The sequence below is a fragment of the Oncorhynchus tshawytscha genome, linkage group LG19 (genome assembly GCF_018296145.1).
Source record: "Oncorhynchus tshawytscha isolate Ot180627B linkage group LG19, Otsh_v2.0, whole genome shotgun sequence".
NCBI lineage: Eukaryota > Metazoa > Chordata > Actinopteri > Salmoniformes > Salmonidae > Oncorhynchus > Oncorhynchus tshawytscha.
The window spans coordinates 56633965-56653740 of record NC_056447.1 but is presented as its reverse complement, the minus strand read 5'-3'; the positions used below and the strand labels follow the sequence as shown (position 1 = coordinate 56653740).

General features: G+C 40.8%; 2 protein-coding genes across 2 annotated transcripts in view; both read right to left on the bottom strand.

Annotated features, from left to right (window-relative positions):
- The window catches only part of LOC112247996 (mucin-2-like), a 37516-nt gene extending 32376 nt beyond the window's left edge, over window positions 1-5140 (bottom strand). The window contains 5 exon segments of the mRNA XM_042301197.1: window positions 1876-2002; window positions 2272-2366; window positions 3932-4096; window positions 4291-4428; window positions 5082-5140. Coding sequence (XP_042157131.1) covers window positions 1876-2002; window positions 2272-2366; window positions 3932-4096; window positions 4291-4428; window positions 5082-5109 — 553 coding nt within the window. The 5' untranslated portion in view covers window positions 5110-5140.
- LOC112240815 (mucin-5B-like) overlaps window positions 1-19184 on the bottom strand; it is a 102638-nt gene extending 83454 nt beyond the window's left edge. Inside the window, exons 1-2 of the mRNA XM_042301938.1 lie at window positions 18996-19184; window positions 18784-18851 (exon numbers count right to left, since the gene is read on the bottom strand). The gene's annotated coding sequence lies outside the window, so the exon portion shown is untranslated. The remainder of the gene's footprint in view (window positions 1-18783; window positions 18852-18995) is intronic.
- Between the last annotated feature and the right edge of the window lie 592 nt (window positions 19185-19776).

The following is a 19776-nucleotide window of genomic DNA, read 5'->3' as shown; positions in this document are numbered from 1 at the left end:
CAGTTTGTATCAGTTTGGTGTCAGAATGTTATCTAATTGACTGATGGACGGTGACTTGCTGGTGACTCTTGTCCATTTGCAATATGTTTAAACAGTGAGGTACCATCACCAAAGTGACATTCTGAAATCAACCCTAACGAGCGACGGAGAGGAACCAGAATCACTGCCCAGCCATCCCGAGTTCATCGGGACAGTCAATTTTGCATTCCTGCAGGATTTTTGAGCACAACAAATTCGTGATGGTAAATGCCCATGGAAACATATGTAATATGTAATGCACATGCACTTGAAATATGATTCAATAGTGAAAAAACATCACCAAATGGACATGATGAAGTCAACACAACGAGCGATGGAAAGTAACAACTATCACTGCCTGGCCATCCTGTGTTCATCAGGCCAGTCAATTTTGCATTTCTGCAGGATTTTTGAGCACGTCAAATTTCTTATGGTATTTGGCCCCAAAAAAAGTGACTTTTGACTTTGACTTTTGACTTCCTATGAAATCATATTGCAAATGGAGAAAACATATGCCTTATGCACAAGTTTTTAAAAAATGATGATAATAAAATATGACTAAAGTATGATGATACAGTTCTTATAATTATACATGTGTAATTGACACAAAAATCGAAAGAATTTTGAAAAAACGGACCAGAAAGCACTTTTTTAAGGGGTTGCTAGGTTTTTCTTTCACTTTTTCAAAATTTTGCTTTTGGATGTTGATTTGTGTTGCATTTGCAATATGAAAAACCACGGTGGAGCGCGCTCGCCACCTGTTGGATTTTTAAAGTGTTACAACTGGCATTTGCCATATGGCATTTGCAATCAACTTTGAACGAAACGACGCCGAATTTAGTGGTATTGGACCGTGTATATGGTTTGTCCAGTGCCAATGACTTCCCATTCATTTTTGTCCATTTCAGGGGGGTGTTCCCTTACCCTAGTAAAACTGACTATCCTACCGATCCTCGACTTCGGCCAAGTCATCTACAAAATAACTTCCAATACTCTACTCAGCAAACTGGATGCAGTTTATCACAGTGTCATCCGTTTTGTTACTAAAGCACCTAATACCACCCACAACTGCGACCTGTATGCTCTTGTTGGCTGGCCCTCGCTACATATTCGTCGCCAGACCCACCTGCTCCAGGTCATCTACAAGTCCATGCTAGGTAAAGCTCACGTTGGCACGCGCTCACGTTACCCACCCGTAGCACGCGCTCCAGCAGGTTTATCTCACTGATCATCCCTAAAGTCAACACCTCATTTGGCCGCTTTTCCTTCCAGTTCTCTGCTGCCTGCGACTGGAACGAATTGCAAAAATCGCTGAAGTTGGAGACTTTTATCTCCCTCACCAACAGAGCAGCTAACCGATCACTGCAGCTGTACATAGTCAGCTGTACATAATCAGTAAATAGCCCACCCAATTTACCTACCTCATCCCCATACTTTTTATATTTATTTACTTTTCTGCTCTTTTGCACACCATTATCTCTACCTGCACATGACCATCTGATCATTTACCACTCCAGTGTTAAGCTAAATTGTAATTATTCGCCTACCTCCTCATGCCTTTTGCACACAATGTATATAGATTCTTTTTTTCTTTTTTTTCTACTGTGTTATTGTCTTGTTTATTGTCTACTCCATGTGTAACTCTGTGTTGTTGTCTGTTTACACTGCTATGCTTTATCTTGGTCAGGTCGCAGTTGTAAATGAGAACTTGTTCTCAACTAGCCGACCTGGTTAAATAAAGGTGAAGTAAAAAAATTTAAAAAGGAGGGTGAAACCCGGACACCGTGGGTTAATAGGAGGGGAACCCTTCATTAATTAATTAATAAATACATTCAGTATCTCAGATGTTTATCTTACCACAGGTGGTGTTTCTCCATCCACTGAGCAGGACGCCTGCAGCAGCACATGCATGGACGTAGGAGGAGACCGCAGCACACATGCACTCCTCACTCCTCTCACAGTTACAACTGTCATATAGGCAGATCTACAGGGAGAGAAGAAGAAACAGTAGAAGAAGAAGTTATGAGATGTGATAATGAAGAAAACTTCTGTTTTCTGAAATCACACACAAGCACAGGACAATAGTATTACAAACATCTGATTAGATGTTTTGAGATAAATTCAATTAAAATTAGATCATTTTGATATAGAACTTCTTAAATTATTGTTTAAAAATATAAATATATATTCTTAGAGCTTTGGGATAACTCTGTAATTAAAGAGCATTTGAGAAGTTAAAATCACCATACTTACTTCCATGTAGTAATTTGGGTTGATCTCAGTGTGGCATTGGGAAAATATTCCTTCACGATCTGACAGCATTGAGCACCAGTGCTTGGCATATCTCTCTGTAAAACATGAGATATTAGCAACATTTAACAAAGTAGAAAGAGTTTTTTATCTCGGCTTTACTGTGCCTCTCAGTAGACATATGTAAGTGTAATCCCCAAAAATTATTCCAAGGCTCTGATAAAGGCTCTCTATGCCGAAACAAAATGAAAAAATACAAATGGTTAGTTAAATAATAATCTCAGATCTATGCACAGAGTGATCCTTTTCTACTACTAGTAAGGAATAGTTTTGGTATTATCAAGTCCCTCAATCGAGCACCTGATTCCCTTTTTGTTCAAGCTGGGCTGAAGCGTGTTTGGGTATTGTTTCATTAGACCAGGGGTTCCCAAACCTTTTTGACCCACCACCCCATTTAGAAAATACTCGCGACGGCAACCATGTGATTTTTAACATTTTTTTTAACAGTCAGTGTTAACCTTTTTATTTGGGGCAGTCAATTGAAAAACATGAACAGTATTTCTGATTTGTCTTCTCAACTCACCATCACATACTGTTACTGTGGGACTATGATGATAGTCAATTTCAAACTAGTCTTACATTATGTATCTTATCTCACCACCACTAATGAGATGGGTGTGGCTTGATGAATGTCGCGTCATAGCTTCTCAAAGTCAGGGGGTGTGGTCAACAGTGAGCACCTCATCTCTGCTGTCACATCCAACCTGGATCGATATTTGGTTTTAACGCAGACGAGAGCACTGAATCCAGCTTCACACAGATATGAACTGGTGAAGGGTACCAAGGGGCTTTCAAGACAAATGGAAAATACAATGTCAAATCATGACGTCAGTGATCTTCAGGTTGGAAGTTGGAGCTCTAGAAGGAGGCCAGAGGATCTCGTCATAGTATCTCTGTGCATTCAAATTGCCATCGATAAAATGCAAGAGTGTTCATTGTCTGTAGCTTATGCATGCCCATACCATAACCCCACCATCATAAATGTTGTCTGCAGTTGTGAGGCCTGATGGATGTACTGAAAAATTCTTTACAATTATGTTGAAGGTGGCTTATGGTAGAGAAATTAAAATTCAATTCTCTGGCAACAGCTCTGGTGGACTTTACTGCAGTCAGCATGCCAGTTGCACTCTCCCTCAAAACTTGAGACATCTTTTGTGTTGTGTTTTGTGACAAAACCTCACATTTTAGAGTGTCCTTTTTTTACCCTCTAATTGTCCCCAGCACATGGTGCACCTTTGTAATTGTCATGCTGTTCAATCAGCTTCTTGATCTGCCACACCTGTCAGATGGATGAATTATCTTGGCAAAGGAGAAATGCTCACTAACAGGGATGTAAATAAATGTGTGCACAACATTTGAGAGAAATAAGCTTTTTGTGCATCAGGAAAATGTCTGGGATCTTTTATTTCAGCTCATGAAACATGGGAGCAACACTTTCCATGTTGCGTTTATATTTGTTCAGCGTATATATTTTTTTGTATTTTGGAAATTCTCCCGAGACCCCATTTTCATATAAAGTGACCCCACATGGGGTTGTGACCCCTAGTTTGAGAACCGCTGCATTAGACATATGTTAGTGTTTTTAAAGAGGTCGAAGGAGTACCGTTCTCTACACTCAGACTGCATGGGATCTCAAAGCTCTGTGGCACATCAGGACAGCTTGCTTTGGTCTTCCACGTGTCGGCGAATGTCACAGCGGTTCCTTCCACCAGTCCATTGATGGTTCTGAAGTCGTCAGTGTGGAAGCTGTTAAAGTCTCCACAAAGACCTGGATAAGAGGTACAAAACTTTATAACAGGTGAATTGAACTAAAATTGACTAAAGATGCAATGCATCAAGTATCATTAGTTTATTAATAATTGTTTCAGGTGAGGTTTGACCGAACCCCTCAAACAAGCGGTATAGTGACACACGTTACATTATCTTTTCACAAAGACTTTAAATGAACAGAGAGAAACATACCCTGGGTTTTTTCTTTGTGTGAACTGCTAGCTACGATGTAGACCTGCATTATAGGTGTTAGCTGGACCTCTAGACGGAGCCCATAAGAGGTATGCACAACGATGTAGAATGTAGAGGGCTGAAAGATCCTTACATCCGCTGTGGAAAATACACACAAGTTCTAGTTACAATCTGGTTTACCATGAACTTTTAGCTCCCACTTCCCTATTGTGGGATGCTTATGGTGTTACATGCTGCTAGACAAGGAAAGAAAGATGAAAGAAAGAGACAACTTCTGGTACAGTACGTACTGCATGGGAAGGGTTTCAAACATACATTTATACTGATCAATGACTACAAAAAATAGACAAATGTCACATCTGTCAGCGATTGGGTGCAGAGTTATAGCGGAGTCAGGCGCAGGACATTATTGGACAGTATTGAGTAACATAACTGAGTTTACTTAAAATATCAAGCAAAATTCCAAATAGGAACATACAAAAAACACTAGCACAAAACACAACCACTAACGACATAAACAATCACGGACAGAACAGGAATGTATGCCAGAGGGTTAAATAAGGAACGTGATATGTAATAGAAACCAGGTGATACAGACAAAACAAAACGAAACTGAAACATGGATGGATGTTGACTAGAAAGCCGGTGACGTCGACCGCCGAATACCACCCGAACAAGGAGAAGTCGGAAGGGTTTCAAACATACATTTATACTGATCAATGACTACAAAAATAAACAGATATCACATCTCTGTATCCCTTTTCTCAAGCAGCCATCAATCAGTCACTCACCCATGAAAAGCGGCATCTGAGAAAACATCTTGTTGACAAAGACGCTTCCACTGGCCTCGATGACGATCATCTGCAAGTGACAAAATAAAATTTGAGTTAAAGCGACTCCCCTGGTGATAAGGAGTGTGGAACAGGGTTGGAGTCAATTCCAGTCAATTCAGAAAGAAAACCTAATTCCAATTCCAAATGTTCCTCACTGAAAAACAATGAAGAGCATTGGAATTGGAATTCAGTGGACTGCCTGAATTGACTGGAAATGAAATGTAATTTACTCCAACCCTGAAGTGGTGATAGGAGTCACTGACTGGCTAACTTACCGTGGACTCTGGAGTCACCAGGGTTACAGATCTTAGGCAGGTCTCAATGTCCGTCTTCCCGCATTTCACTATGTCACCCAGGACTGTGAAAGCAGTCTCGTTGGTTTGCTGGGGACAATTGGTATAAGGTATGACAGTAAAGTTAAGGTATGACAGTAACGTTAAGGTATGACAGTAACGTTAAGGTATGACAGTAACGTATGACAGTAATGTCAAGGTATGACAGTAATGTCAAGGTATGACAGTAAAGTCAAGGTATGACAGTAAAGTCAAGGTATGACAGTGTCATGACGTTGGCCTCTGAGTATAGCAACCCCATCCCCCTCTCCAACTGCCTCCCCCCTTCATCTACCAGGTTGTCGCTTGGTGTCCTCCGTCGCAATTATTGCGTAATCTCCAGCTGCAGTATTTTTCCGTTTGCCTCTGATGAGAAACCAACTGCCACGAATGATTTTTCATCGAATAGAATTGTGAAAAACACCTCGAGGATTGATTCTAAACAACGTTTGCCATGTTTCTGTCGATATCATGGAGCTAATTTGGAAAATTTTGGCGTTGTAGTGACTGCATTTTCGGGTTTTTTTCTTAGCCAAACGTGATGAACAAAACGGAGCTATTTCTCCTACACAAATAATCTTTTTGGAAAAAATGAACATTTGCTATCTAACTGAGAGTCTCGTCATTGAAAACATCCGAAGTTCTTCAAAGGTAAATGATTTTATTTGAATGAATTTTCTTGTTTTTGTGAAAATGTTGCCTGCTGAATGCTAGGCTTAATGCTATGCTAGGCTATCAATACTCTTACACAAATACTTGTGTAGCTTTGGTTGAAAAGCATATTTTGAAAATCTGAGATGACAGTGTTGTTAACAAAAGGCTAAGCTTGTGTTTCAATACATTTATTTCATTTCATTTGCGATTTTCATGTATAGGAAACGTTGCGTTATGGTAATGAGCTTGAGGCTATGATTACGCTCCCGGATACGGGTTTGGAGACGCAAGAAGTTAACCATAACACGGTGGTTAAAATCTTAGACTATCGATACCGACAGAATAAGAACAAGTCTTTGATATTGATTACTAGTCTGCAGCTAGGAATTCGGCATCATTGAACGCGTAGAACGACAACCGCCGAAACATTCAACCTATAACGAATGTCACTTTGAACTATCCCCTCTAACCAAGACAAAGAGAGAGAGGGAGAGAGACGGACAATTCTACGAAAGACAAACTTTTCACCAGCGATCAAGATGACACACTGAGCGTAAATATATATATATTGACTGCAATTGTTCCCGAATGAGTGAGCGTTCATAGGTAAAGGATTAGCATTTTAATTGTTATAATTAACTCTGTAGTGACTTCTTAGTCGACCCCCCCATTTCTCCTTTGTCTAACAAGCCGCCATTCCTGTTCAGCCACTAGGGCATATTCTCCTATCATTTCATGTAACCACATTTACCAAGTTTGTTTGTTTGTTTATGCATTTCTGTGAATTACTTAGTTAGTAATAAATCAATGATTTAAAACAATTGATGTATGGATGACTCATAGTGAAGACTGGGTTCGTGCAGATAACCAACAATTTACGACGTTTGGAATGAGACTAACGTGAGGTAAAATAAATAAACCATTAACCATTAACCAGAAGACTATTGATCAGATATGAAAATATCTGAAAGGTTATATTGGGAAATTATAACTTTGTAATCTGAATACTTTCCTTGGTGCCCCAACTTCCTAGTTAATTACAGATACATGATTATTCAGTTTAATCGAGTAACTAATTACAGAGAAGCTTCGATAAAAACAAAGTCTTCAGTTTAATGATAGTAAAGGCACGACAACAGTTTTTTATTTTACCTTTATTTAACTAGGCAAGTCAGTTAAGAACAAATTCTTATTTTCAATGACGGCCTAGGAATAGTGGGTTAACTGCCTGTTCAGGGGCAGAACAGATTTGTACCTTGTCGGTACGGGGGTTTGAACTTGAAACTTTCCGGTTACTAGTCCAATGATCTAACCACTAGGCTACCCTGCCGCCAAGACAGTAAAGTTAAGATATGACAGTAAAGTTAAGGGAACACATTTTTTTTAACACACTACTTACTTCCTGCCTACTTTTGGTCCTAGGGAATTACATTTCCTTCAGGAAGTATTCCCTCCCCTTGACTTATTCCACGTGTTGTTGTGTTACAGCCTGAATTTAAAATGGATTAAATATTGTCTTTTTCACACAATACCCAATAATGACAAAGTGAAAACATGTTTTTAGAAACGTTTGCTAATTCGTTGAAAATGAAATACAGAAATATATTATTTACATTAGTATTCACACCCCTGAGTCAGTACATGTTAGAATCACCTTTGGCAGTGATTACAGCTGTGAGTGTTTCTGGGTAAATTGCTAAGAGATTTGCACACCTGGATTGTACAATATTTGCAAATATTATTTATTTTTTTAAATCTTCAAGTTCTGTCAAGTTGGATGTTGATCACTGATAGACAGCCATTTTCAAGTCTTGCCATATATTTTAAAACTGATTTAAGTCAAAACTGTAACTAGGCCACTCAGGAACTGTCACGTTCTGACCTTTATTTCCTTTGTTTTGTATTTAGTTAGTATGGTCAGGGCGTGAGTTGGGTGGGCAGTCTATGTTTGATTTTCTATGATTTTGGGATTTCTATGTTTCGGCCTAGTATGGTTCTCAATCAGAGGCAGGTGTCATTAGTTGTAGCCTGGGTTGCACTGTTTGTTTGTGGGTGATTGTCTAGGTTAGTTGCTTGTGTCAGCACAGTCCTTATGATAGCGTCACAGTCTTTATTTGTTTATTGTTTTTTGTAGTCAGTGTTCAGTTCTTTCTTTAATTAAACATTCAACATGAACACATACCACGCTGCATTTTGGTCCTCTGATCCTTCTCGCCTCTCCTCTTCAGATGAAGAGGAGGAAGACCGTGACAGGAACATTCAATGTCATCTTGGTAAGCAACTCCAGGGTAAAATTGGCATAGAGCTGAATGGTGAATTTGTCTCCCAGTGTCTGGTGGAAAGCAGACTGAACCAGGTTTTCCTCTAAGATTGTTCCTGTGCTCAGCTCCATTCTGTTTACCTTTTATCCTGAAACTCCCCAGTCCTTAACGATTACAAGCATACCCATAACATGAGGCAGCCATAACATGATGCAGTCCCCACTATGCTTGAAAATATGGAGAGTGTTACTCAGTAATTTGTTGTATTGAATTTGCCATCATTTAAAAATCATGTTAAACACTTATTTGACATGCAGTGAGTCCATGTAACGTATTATGTGACTTGTTAAGCCAATGTTTACTCCTGAACATATTTAGGCTTTGCCATAACAAAGGGGTTGAATACTTATTGATTCAACATTTGAGATTTTTCTTTTAAATAAATGTGTTAAATTTTGAAAAATGATTTGACTTTGACATTATTGGGATATTGTAGCTCAGTGACCCCACTCCCCCAAAAAAAAATCACTGTTTAATACACTTTAAATTCAGGCTGTTACACAACAAAATGTGGAATCTGAATTAAATCACTTTGAATTTGTATCAACAAAAAAACACATTTTTATTCAATATTTTCTGTTGGCACTAATATCACTCCATACAGTAGGTTAGATCCCTACCTTTGAAAGGACATATGAGCAGTTTCCATACAGTAGGTTAGATCCCTACCTAGGACAGGACATATGAGCAGTCTCCATACAGTAGGTTAGATCCCTACCTTGGACAGGACATATGAGCAGTCTCCATGGAAGGTGTAGGCTTTCCCATCGTAGGTGGTGATGTGGGAACCTCCCACTATGGAGCAGGTAGCAGGGCAATCTAGATCCATACAACTCCACTGGCCTTGGATACAGGTACTAACGGAGAGAGACAGTCAGTTTAGCCTCAACACACCCGGATCAACACACACAACAATTCAGTATATTCACAAACGCAATGCAGCTCTTACCATTTATGGCATGTTCTTGAGAATGATTGTCCAGGCTGGTAAGATTGTCCATTGTGGAGACAAGAGCACTGGTTCACAGCTACACAGCCAGTCTGAGTGATGTCATCAAACACGGTTCCTATGAGAAAGACATTCAAAACATTTAGTCAGCTGGTCCCATGACTTACATTCAATACATTACATTTAGTCAGCTGATCCCATGACTTACATTCAATACATTTAGTCAGCTGATCCCATGACTTACATTCAATACATTTAGTCAGCTGGTTCCATAATGACATTCAATACATTTAGTCAGCTGGTCCCATGACTTACATTCAATACATTACATTTAGTCAGCTGGTTCCATAATGACATTCAATACATTTAGTCAGCTGGTTCCATAATGACATTCAATACATTTAGTCAGCTGGTTCCATAATGACATTCAATACATTTAGTCAGCTGGTCCCATGACTTACATTCAATACATTACATTTAGTCAGCTGGTTCCATAATGACATTCAATACATTTAGTCAGCTGGTCCCATGACTTACATTCAATACATTACATTTAGTCAGCTGGTCCCATGACTTACATTCAATACATTTAGTCAGCTGGTCCCATGACTTACATTCAATACATTTAGTCAGCTGGTTCCATAATGACATTCAATACATTTAGTCAGCTGGTTCCATAATGACATTCAATACATTTAGTCAGCTGGTTCCATAATGACATTCAATACATTTAGTCAGCTGATCCCATGACTTACATTCAATACATTTAGTCAGCTGGTTCCATAATGACATTCAATACATTTAGTCAGCTGGTCCCATGACTTACATTCAATACATTACATTTAGTCAGCTGGTTCCATAATGACATTCAATACATTTAGTCAGCTGATCCCATGACTTACATTCAATACATTACATTTAGTCAGCTGGTTCCATAATGACATTCAATACATTTAGTCAGCTGGTCCCATGACTTACATTCAATACATTACATTTAGTCAGCTGGTTCCATAATGACATTCAATACATTTAGTCAGCTGGTTCCATAATGACATTCAATACATTTAGTCAGCTGATCCCATGACTTACATTCAATACATTTAGTCAGCTGGTCCCATGACTTACATTCAATACATTTAGTCAGCTGGTTCCATAATGACATTCAATACATTTAGTCAGCTGGTTCCATGACTTACATTAAATATATTTAGTCCTTCCTTATCTCATTAAATACATTGATCCATGTAGATCAGTATCTTAATTACTACGGTACATCTGTTGCAGAACTTTGATCAAATAATGAAATCTCCAGTCCTATAATAAGGCTACTCTTCCAATCTGACTTTGAACCTTTTCCTGGTTTAAATAGCCACATAACCAACATGCGTTTTAATAGTCTTCCTGGTTTGAGCATCTGTGATTTAACTTGGACTTGAGCATCTATGACTCGTGATTTAACTTGGACTTGAGCATCTATGACTCGTGATTTAACTTGGACTTGAGCATCTATGACTCGTGATTTAACTTGGACTTGAGCTGTATGACTCAATTTGTCATCTTGCTCATGTAAACCTGTCTGGTATTTTAATCAGAGTGCTGCAGATGCTATGTGTCTTGACCAATCAGATTCACGGAAATCACAGGTTGTGCAGGCCGGGTGGAAATCACAATTTAGCAAAACGCCTCTGCTAAATAAATACCGGAGGAAAGTGGAGCAAACACATCACTCTTGACAAACCCAAGCAAGAACTCTTCACGGAAATGTTTCAGCAGCCTACACTTAAACTGTCTGGGAAGAAAACTAGAGGATTTCTCAGTCTGACTATGTTACTGATAACAACCGCTGTCCCCTCTGGACAGGGTAAACCACGTGGTAATGTTGTGTCCCCTCTGGACAGGGTAAACCACGTGGTAATGTTGTGTCCCCTCTGGACAGGGTAAACCACGTGGTAATGTTGTGTCCCCTCTGGACAGGGTAAACCACGTGGTAATGTTGTGTCCCCTCTGGACAGGGTAAACCACGTGGTAATGTTGTGTCCCCACTGGAAAGGGTAAACCACGTGGTAATGTTGTGTCCCCTCCGGACAGGGTAAACCATGTTGTGCAGCCTATTTATAAGCATCTATTTGTTTTAGGAGAAAATGTGAATGTGATCAAATTCGTGTTTGGCTATATTCAAAGTTTGCTTAGGACTTGCAAAATTGACTTCATCCATTCTCTGTTAAAATCAGTGAGTGTGCATAGCTGATATATGATGGTGTGGTCAGCTACTTTAAAATAGTTACATAGCTGATATATGATGTTGTATTCAGTAATGAGTGCATGTACCAGCAGGGCAGAAGCATCCGTCGGTGCAGTGTTCCTCACAATGCTGGTTCCTCTTTGGGTTGGAGCAGGTATCAGTGCAGGGACTACCACACTCCTGGTACTGCATGCTTAAAGGACACGTCTCCACTGCTCGACACAAATAACCAGAGTCACAGATCTGTTTCTGACTCTTCATTACTTCACATTTTCACATATTCTTCTATTGACATCATTGGAAGTGAAAATTGGGATTTGCTCCTCAGTTTTCAGTCACATAAATGTAAATACAAGCATGTCAAAGACACTATAGATTACCTAAGGCAAAGCATTATTTCATTTCAGAAGTGTTTACTTTGAGTTACAGTATACAAATATATATATAGTTTTTTTTACCCACATCCAAACTACCAACAGAGCAATACAAACAAACAATCCAGTATAAAAACAAAAAGGATGTGTCATGCAAAAAAGATTCCCTTACAGCAGAACTGGACGGTCTTCCACTCCTGGGGTTTCCCCCCTGCGTGAGCACACTGGCGGGAGTACTCTGACATGGTGGGACAGGCGCAGGTGACACTGCTGCTGCTGTTGCCACAGTGACACATGTCTTCTGCACAGGCCTTGATGAAGGGGTCTGTGGCAATCAGGTCCTTACAGCTACTGAAGGCAAGACTGGTGAGAAGCTGCTCACAAAGTTTGGTCTGAAAGGATGAAGAAGAAGAAGAATTACTAGAGGCAACAGAGGGATTATGTACTGATCAAATGCCAGCCATGATGATATTTTAAACTAACAGTCAAGTTTAAATGTAATGAATAAGACATCTTAAATGTTCAGCTCAGCTCTAGACTTGTAAATACCTGGTCTTCACACTGCTCAGTGTGAACAGGGATTTCTGTACAGGTTTCTGTTGGGCCATTCATCTTCCAAATATCACCATAGTCGATTGCCTTCAGATAATCATCTGTAGGAAAAGAAACAGTTTTATCTTACCTGTTTATTTCCCCTTACAAACAGTCTCTGTCATGTGTTTTGTGTTTTTGATAACCCTTTCTCAAATCAAATCAAATTTTATTAGTCACATACACATGGTTAGCAGATGTTAATGCGAGTGTAGCGAAATGCTTGTGCTTCTAGTTCCGACAATGCAGTAATAACGAACAAGTAATCTAACTAACAATTCCAAAAAAAAAACTACTGTCTTATACACAGTGTAAGGGGATAAAGAATATGTACATAAGGATATATGAATGAGTGATGGTACAGAGCAGCATAGGCAAGATTGTGAAGGCCCTGAATTATTCTGAACCGTCTCAGTGCAGCTCCTTCCAATAGGGCGCTTTCCCTTTAATTCCCAATTAAATAGCCAGCATCAGCTGCGCAAAAGTGGGGTTGTGATGGAGACGTGAATGAGGATGTGTTCAACCCTCAGTGCCGAAGCTTCTCTATTCCGTTTGTTTTGTTGCCGTTAAACGTGTGTTTTGTAGCCTAAGAGAGTTTACCCAGGATCGGATCCACTCTTTGCGTCCATGGACTACACCTCTCCGTTCTTCGTGGCCTTTCTCCGCTGGAGATCTATTGGCGGATTGGATTGTCTGACTACCACCTTTTTGTATACGGTATTTCATTTGTTTTGATGCGATGTATACTTTGATTTATGTAGTTAGTTGTAGTTGAGGACTTAGTAAGAGTTGATACGCTTTAAAGTTCTGTGGTAAAATAATTGTTATATTGATTGTATGTTTAATACTGGGTTTACGCTACACGGAATGAACGGACAAACATTGCGTGACAAAAGTCACTTGAGTTCACTGAACTCCTTTACCGGGCTGGACTCTTTTTAGGCCTGAGGTACAGGACATTTCTGGAGGAACCAGAACTCATTGTGATATTATTATATGTGTGTAATCATTGTTGTTGCTAATACAACCCACGCAAAAGAATATAGTTGTTTTTGAAGTTCTTTCCAATGTTTTAAGGGTTTATGAAAAGTTTATTTCCATCCTGACTTTTACATAAGTCCTTTGTATTGGTGTAGACTTGACGGACCAGATGGGACTCATCCCCACCCAAACTAAAAGGAGAAACTAATGTTTTCTCTGGTAGGCACAACCTACCTGGCACCCCTATAAATAATAACCTCAAGTCAAAACCGTTACAATATGAGATAAGTATGTAAACCAAGTGGCATAGTTAAAGTGGCTAGTGATACATGTATTACATAAGGATGCAGTCGATGATATAGAGTACAGTATCAACGTATGCATATGAGATGAACAATGTAGGGTAAGTAACATTATATAAGGTAGCATTGTTTAAAGTGGCTAGTGATATATTTACATCATTTCCCATTATTAAAGTGGCTGGAGTAGAGTCAGTGTCATTGACAGTGTGGTGGCAGTAGCCACTCAATGTTAGTGGTGGCTGTTTAACAGTCTGATGGCCTTGAGATAGAAGCTGTTTTTCAGTCTCTCGGTCCCAGCTTTGATGCACCTGTACTGACCTCGCCTTCTGGATGACAGCGGGGTGAACAGGCAGTGGCTCGGGTGGTTGATGTCCTTGATTAATCTTTATGGCCTTCCTGTAGCATCGGGTGGTGTAGGTGTCCTGGAGGGCAGGTAGTTTGCCCCCGGTGATGCGTTGTGCAGACCTCACTACCCTCTGGAGAGCCTTACGGTTGAGGGCGGTGCAGTTGCCATACCAGGCGGTGATACAGCCCGCCAGGATGCTCTCGATTGTGCATCTGTAGAAGTTTGTGAGTGCTTTTGGTGACAAGCCGAATTTCGTCAGCCTCCTGAGGTTGAAGAGGCGCTGCTGCGCCTTCCTCACGATGCTGTCTGTGTGAGTGGACCAATTCAGTTTGTCTGTGATGTGTATGCCGAGGAACTTAAAACTTGCTACCCTCTCCACTACTGTTCCATCGATGTGGATGGGGGGTGTTCCCTCTGCTGTTTCCTGAAGTCCACAATCATCTCCTTAGTTTTGTTGACGTTGAGTGTGAGGTTATTTTCCTGACACCACACTCCGAGGGCCCTCACCTCCTCCCTGTAGGCCGTCTCGTCGTTGTTGGTAATCAAGCCTACCACTGTTGTGTCGTCCGCAAACTTGATGATTGAGTTGGAGGCGTGCATGGCCACGCAGTCGTGGGTGAACAGGGAGTACAGGAGAGGGCTCAGAACGCACCCTTGTGGGGCCCCAGTGTTGAGGATCAGCGGGGAGGAGATGTTGTTGCCTACCCTCACCACCTGGGGGCGGCCCGTCAGGAAGTCCAGAACCCAGTTGCACAGGGCGGGGTCGAGACCCAGGGTCTCGAGCTTGATGACGAGCTTGGAGGGTACTATGGTGTTGAATGCCGAGCTGTAGTCGATGAACAGCATTCTCACATAGGTATTCCTCTTGTCCAGATGGGTTAGGGCAGTGTGCAGTGTGGTTGAGATTGCATCGTCTGTGGACCTATTTGGGCGGTAAGCAAATTGGAGTGGGTCTAGGGTGTCAGGTAGGGTGGAGGTGATATGGTCCTTGACTAGTCTCTCAAAGCACTTCATGATGACGGATGTGAGTGCTACGGGGCGGTAGTCGTTTAGCTCAGTTACCTTAGCTTTCTTGGGAACAGGAACAGTGGTGGCCCTCTTGAAGCATGTGGGAACAGCAGACTGGTATAGGGATTGATTGAATATGTCCGTAAACACACCGGCCAGCTGGTCTGCGCATGCTCTGAGGGCGCGGCTGGGGATGCCGTCTGGGCCTGCAGCCTTGCGAGGGTTAACACGTTTAAATGTCTTACTCACTTCGGCTGCAGTGAAGGAGAGACCGCATGTTTTCGTTGCAGGCCGTGTCAGTGGCACTGTATTGTCCTCAAAGCGGGCAAAAAAGTTATTTAGTCTGCCTGGGAGCAAGACATCCTGGTCCGTGACTGGGCTGGGTTTCTTCCTGTAGTCCGTGATTGACTGTAGACCCTGCCACATGCCTCTTGTGTCTGAGCCGTTGAATTGAGATTCTACTTTGTCTCTGTACTGGCGCTTAGCTTGTTAGCTGCACTGTTTGTATTCAGCCATGTTACCAGACACCTTGCCCTGATTAAAAGCAGTGGTTCGTGCCTTCAGTTTCACACGAATGCTGCCATCAATCCAAGGTTTCTGGTTAGGGAATGTTTTAATCGTTGCTATGGGAACGACATCTTCAACGCACGTTCTAATGAACTCGCACACCGTATCAGCGTATTCGTCAATGTTGTTGTCTGACGCAATACGAAACATCTCCCAGTCCACGTGATGGAAGCAGTCAGCATACAGCTAGCTGGCCATGCACCTTCTTAAAATGGTACCTAGAAAAATACTTTATAACCCCTTCCTAACCCATAGATTGAACCCACACATTCATAAACAGAACAGGAGCGTATCCACCCCTCTAAGACATTTGGTGATTTTGTTTACCATTCCTATTGAACTCGTTCTGGACTCCGTTGAAGTCTCCACACAGCCCACATGTCTGATTCTGGAACTTTGAGTCCAGCTCCACCTATAAAACCAATGGAAGATGACTGTGGGTTAATGAATTGCAAGCTAGCTGCCTACAGCAGTTCACATATGTACATTTCACATACAGCTAGCTGGCCATGCACCTACAGCAGTTCATATATATGTACATTTCACATACAGCTAGCTGGCCATGCACCTACAGCAGTTCATATATATGTACATTTCACATACAGCTAGCTTGCCATGCACCTACAGCAGTTCATATATATGTACATTTCACATACAGCTAGCTTGCCATGCACCTACAGCAGTTCATATATATGTACATTTCACATACAGCTAGCTGGCCATGCACCTACAGCAGTTCATATATATGTACATTTCACATACAGCTAGCTGGCCATGCACCTACAGCAGTTCATATATATGTACATTTCACATACAGCTAGCTGGCCATGCACCTACAGCAGTTCATATATATGTACATTTCACATACAGCTAGCTGGCCATGCACCTACAGCAGTTCATATATATGTACATTTCACATACAGCTAGCTGGCCATGCACCTACAGCAGTTCATATATATGTACATTTCACACACCAATAGAATTTGATTTGATATCCCTATGTTTGGCATATGACGCTGAGTACAAGGAGTGGGATGTTAACACAAAACAGGCGCTGTACTTCAGGTTAGGTACATACAGATAGGATCAATACAGAGCATTAGGCCTCCTAGAAAAATACAAAAGTGTGCACAGGACTTTGCTAATATTATTCAATGTTTTCTCTACTGTATACCCAAGTGGTTATTCATTAAAGTGAATTATGCGGATTAGGGATCATGTCTACAATATATCTACAATAGGTAACCTGTTTCACTGTAGTTTTATTCTGGTCTGATATGAAATGGATTGGATCTGAACAACAATACCAAATATATTTACTGTATGAATCCTCTCAACTATTTGTTTCTCCGTTTTAATAATCAGGATTCTATTTTTTGTTGGTTTGTGTTCTATAAACATCTGACAGGGGGTGGTGTCTTACAATCCCCTCTGTTTTTTACCTCTCCTGCATATGCACTCTTCCCTTTAACCTTTTAAACTCAAATCATGTTAAAACCTTTTAAACTCTCATGTTGATCAAATCTTTTAAACTCTCATAATTTTGTTAACCTTTTTTGTCACGTGTGTCACACCTCTCCAGCCTCTAGGTCACCAGGCTGCTCTCTTAAGGCACACACCTGTCACCATAGTTAAGCGCATCAGACTCAACGGGACTCCATCACCTGATTACCTTCCCTTCTTTACCTTGTCACTCCCTTTGGTCTCTTCGCTATTGTTTCTGTTCCAGTGTCTGTCTTTTTGTGGTTCTTGGTTTGTATTATGTTGTGTTTATTTTCCTGAGACACTCACTCCCTGAACTTGCTTCCCGACTCTCAGTGCACATCGTTACAGAATAACGCCTCACCATCAGGGAGTTTTTACATTATTATCTTGTGTCTCAGTCGTATAGCAAGGCTCTCATAACTATGCCGGATTGCCAGGCTCCCCTACTTCCACCAACTCGTCAGGCTCTTATGCCTCAGCCGGATCCCAACAGTTCTCCTAACACTGATGTTCCCACTCTTATCCCAACAGTTCCCCTAACACTGATGTTCCCACTCTTATCCCAACAGTTCCCCTAACACTGATGTTCTCACTCTTATCCCAACAGTTCCCCTAACACTGATGTTCCCTGCAGTCACTAGCTAACTACAGACCATTTTCATCAGGACCAGAATATTGCAGAAAAGCCTCACATTTACATTTTACATTTAGCAGACACCCTCATTCAGAGTGATTTACAATCAGTGTATTGAACTAAAGCAGGTGAAACAACCACATATCACTGTAGTGTAACAGAAGACGTATGGAAATGAGTAAGCAAACTAAACACATACCCAGAGGGAATCATCTTCATTCCACATGATGACTAACCCCAGCTTGGCTGTGATCTTCACATAGGAAACAGTCCTCTCAATGAAGAAATTAAACTGACCAAACGGTATGGTGACCCTAGAGGGACAAAACAATAGTGTTCATCAGAGAGGAGAGTCTGTATTCCAACAAGGGTCAAAATGGTCCTTTAAAGGATTTTCTTTGTATTTTTCTTCCTCCCCTGTTGAGACTGTACCAGGTAATAATGTCTGTATAGGATTTCATCAAATGGAATTTCAGCTTGGTAACTTTCATCTGTAAATGGACATCAACTGAACTTCAGAATAAGAGTTTGACCTCTGAATGCTTTTCGATCACAGTTAAATGATGATGCAACACTGCATCCATTTTTTTTTTTTACTTATAGATTTTACTTCAAGTCTTTGCACAAAAGTAGCAACTGAATGAAAGTCAAGTGAAAAATAAAATACTTTCCATTTTTCCCCCATTACATTTGATAAATTCAATTAAACGAAACAAAAAGAGTGATCTCGGAATAAAATGAATCCCATTGGATGTAGTTAAGTGATTACAAACCCCCGTATCATTTACTTCCTGTATTACTATGTATTTTACACATCTAAGAGCCAATGGTTTTCCACATCTGAGATCCATTGTTGACTAGACTGGGAACTCACTGTAATCCATTGACGCTGACGTTACCGTTGGCCAGCTCCACGAAGGTTCCATCCAGCTTCAAAGAAACCTTAATAATAATAATAGTAGGACGTTTTATTTGACAGACGCCTTTCAGGACCCTCAAGGTCACCTTCCATTAAGATCATAGAGCAATAAAAACTATTAATCAATAGTGCAATTTAAAAACAAAGGACTGATCACAAAGGAATACCTTGGTGATGGTGGGCAGCCCATCTACCTCCCCGCGCTGCAGCTGAATGTTAAAGGCCTCGTAGCCGCTGCTGCTCTTACACAATGACGACAGCACGTAGTTACAGGTGTAGGGCAGCTGGAAGAGGTCTCCATCGTAGGTTTTGTAGTGGTAGTTACCCCATGTGCTGCAGACCTGCCCGTTATGAGTGGGACTCACTCCTGCTGCATGGGGGGAAATGTACAGTATAGTTGCACCATTCATGTCTGAATATAAGATGTATAATATAACAGTAGAATATAGATATTTGGTGACATATATTCAACAACACAAATTACCTGATACGATTTGCAGTTTGGAATCATATAGACTCCCAATGGAAGTCATGTCTGGAATCATAACTGGAAATAGACAGGGAACAAGTCTTATTTTCCTTCTAACCCAGCTCCTCTTTAGTTCCTCAACTAGGCTACATGACTTATCCTAAAGTGATATTAAAATGTATTTCATCTTTTCTTACCAGTCTCAGAATGTGCAGCAGATAGTCCGAAGAGCAGAGCGATCCACGGCTTCACCCATTGGAGTGCCATGATGGTTCTAGTAACGAGTCGTCCTGGTCCACCTGAACAGGTACTCTTCCTGTTCCTACTGATACCGTGAGGCAGCAGGTGCCTGCCTTTAAACTGCTACACTCAAGGAAGTACCTATACTCAAGGAAGTACCTTGATGATTCTGTGATACTTGATTCTGTATCTGAGGGTAATGTTTAACGTTTTTATCATAATAATCCTTTGATCACTAT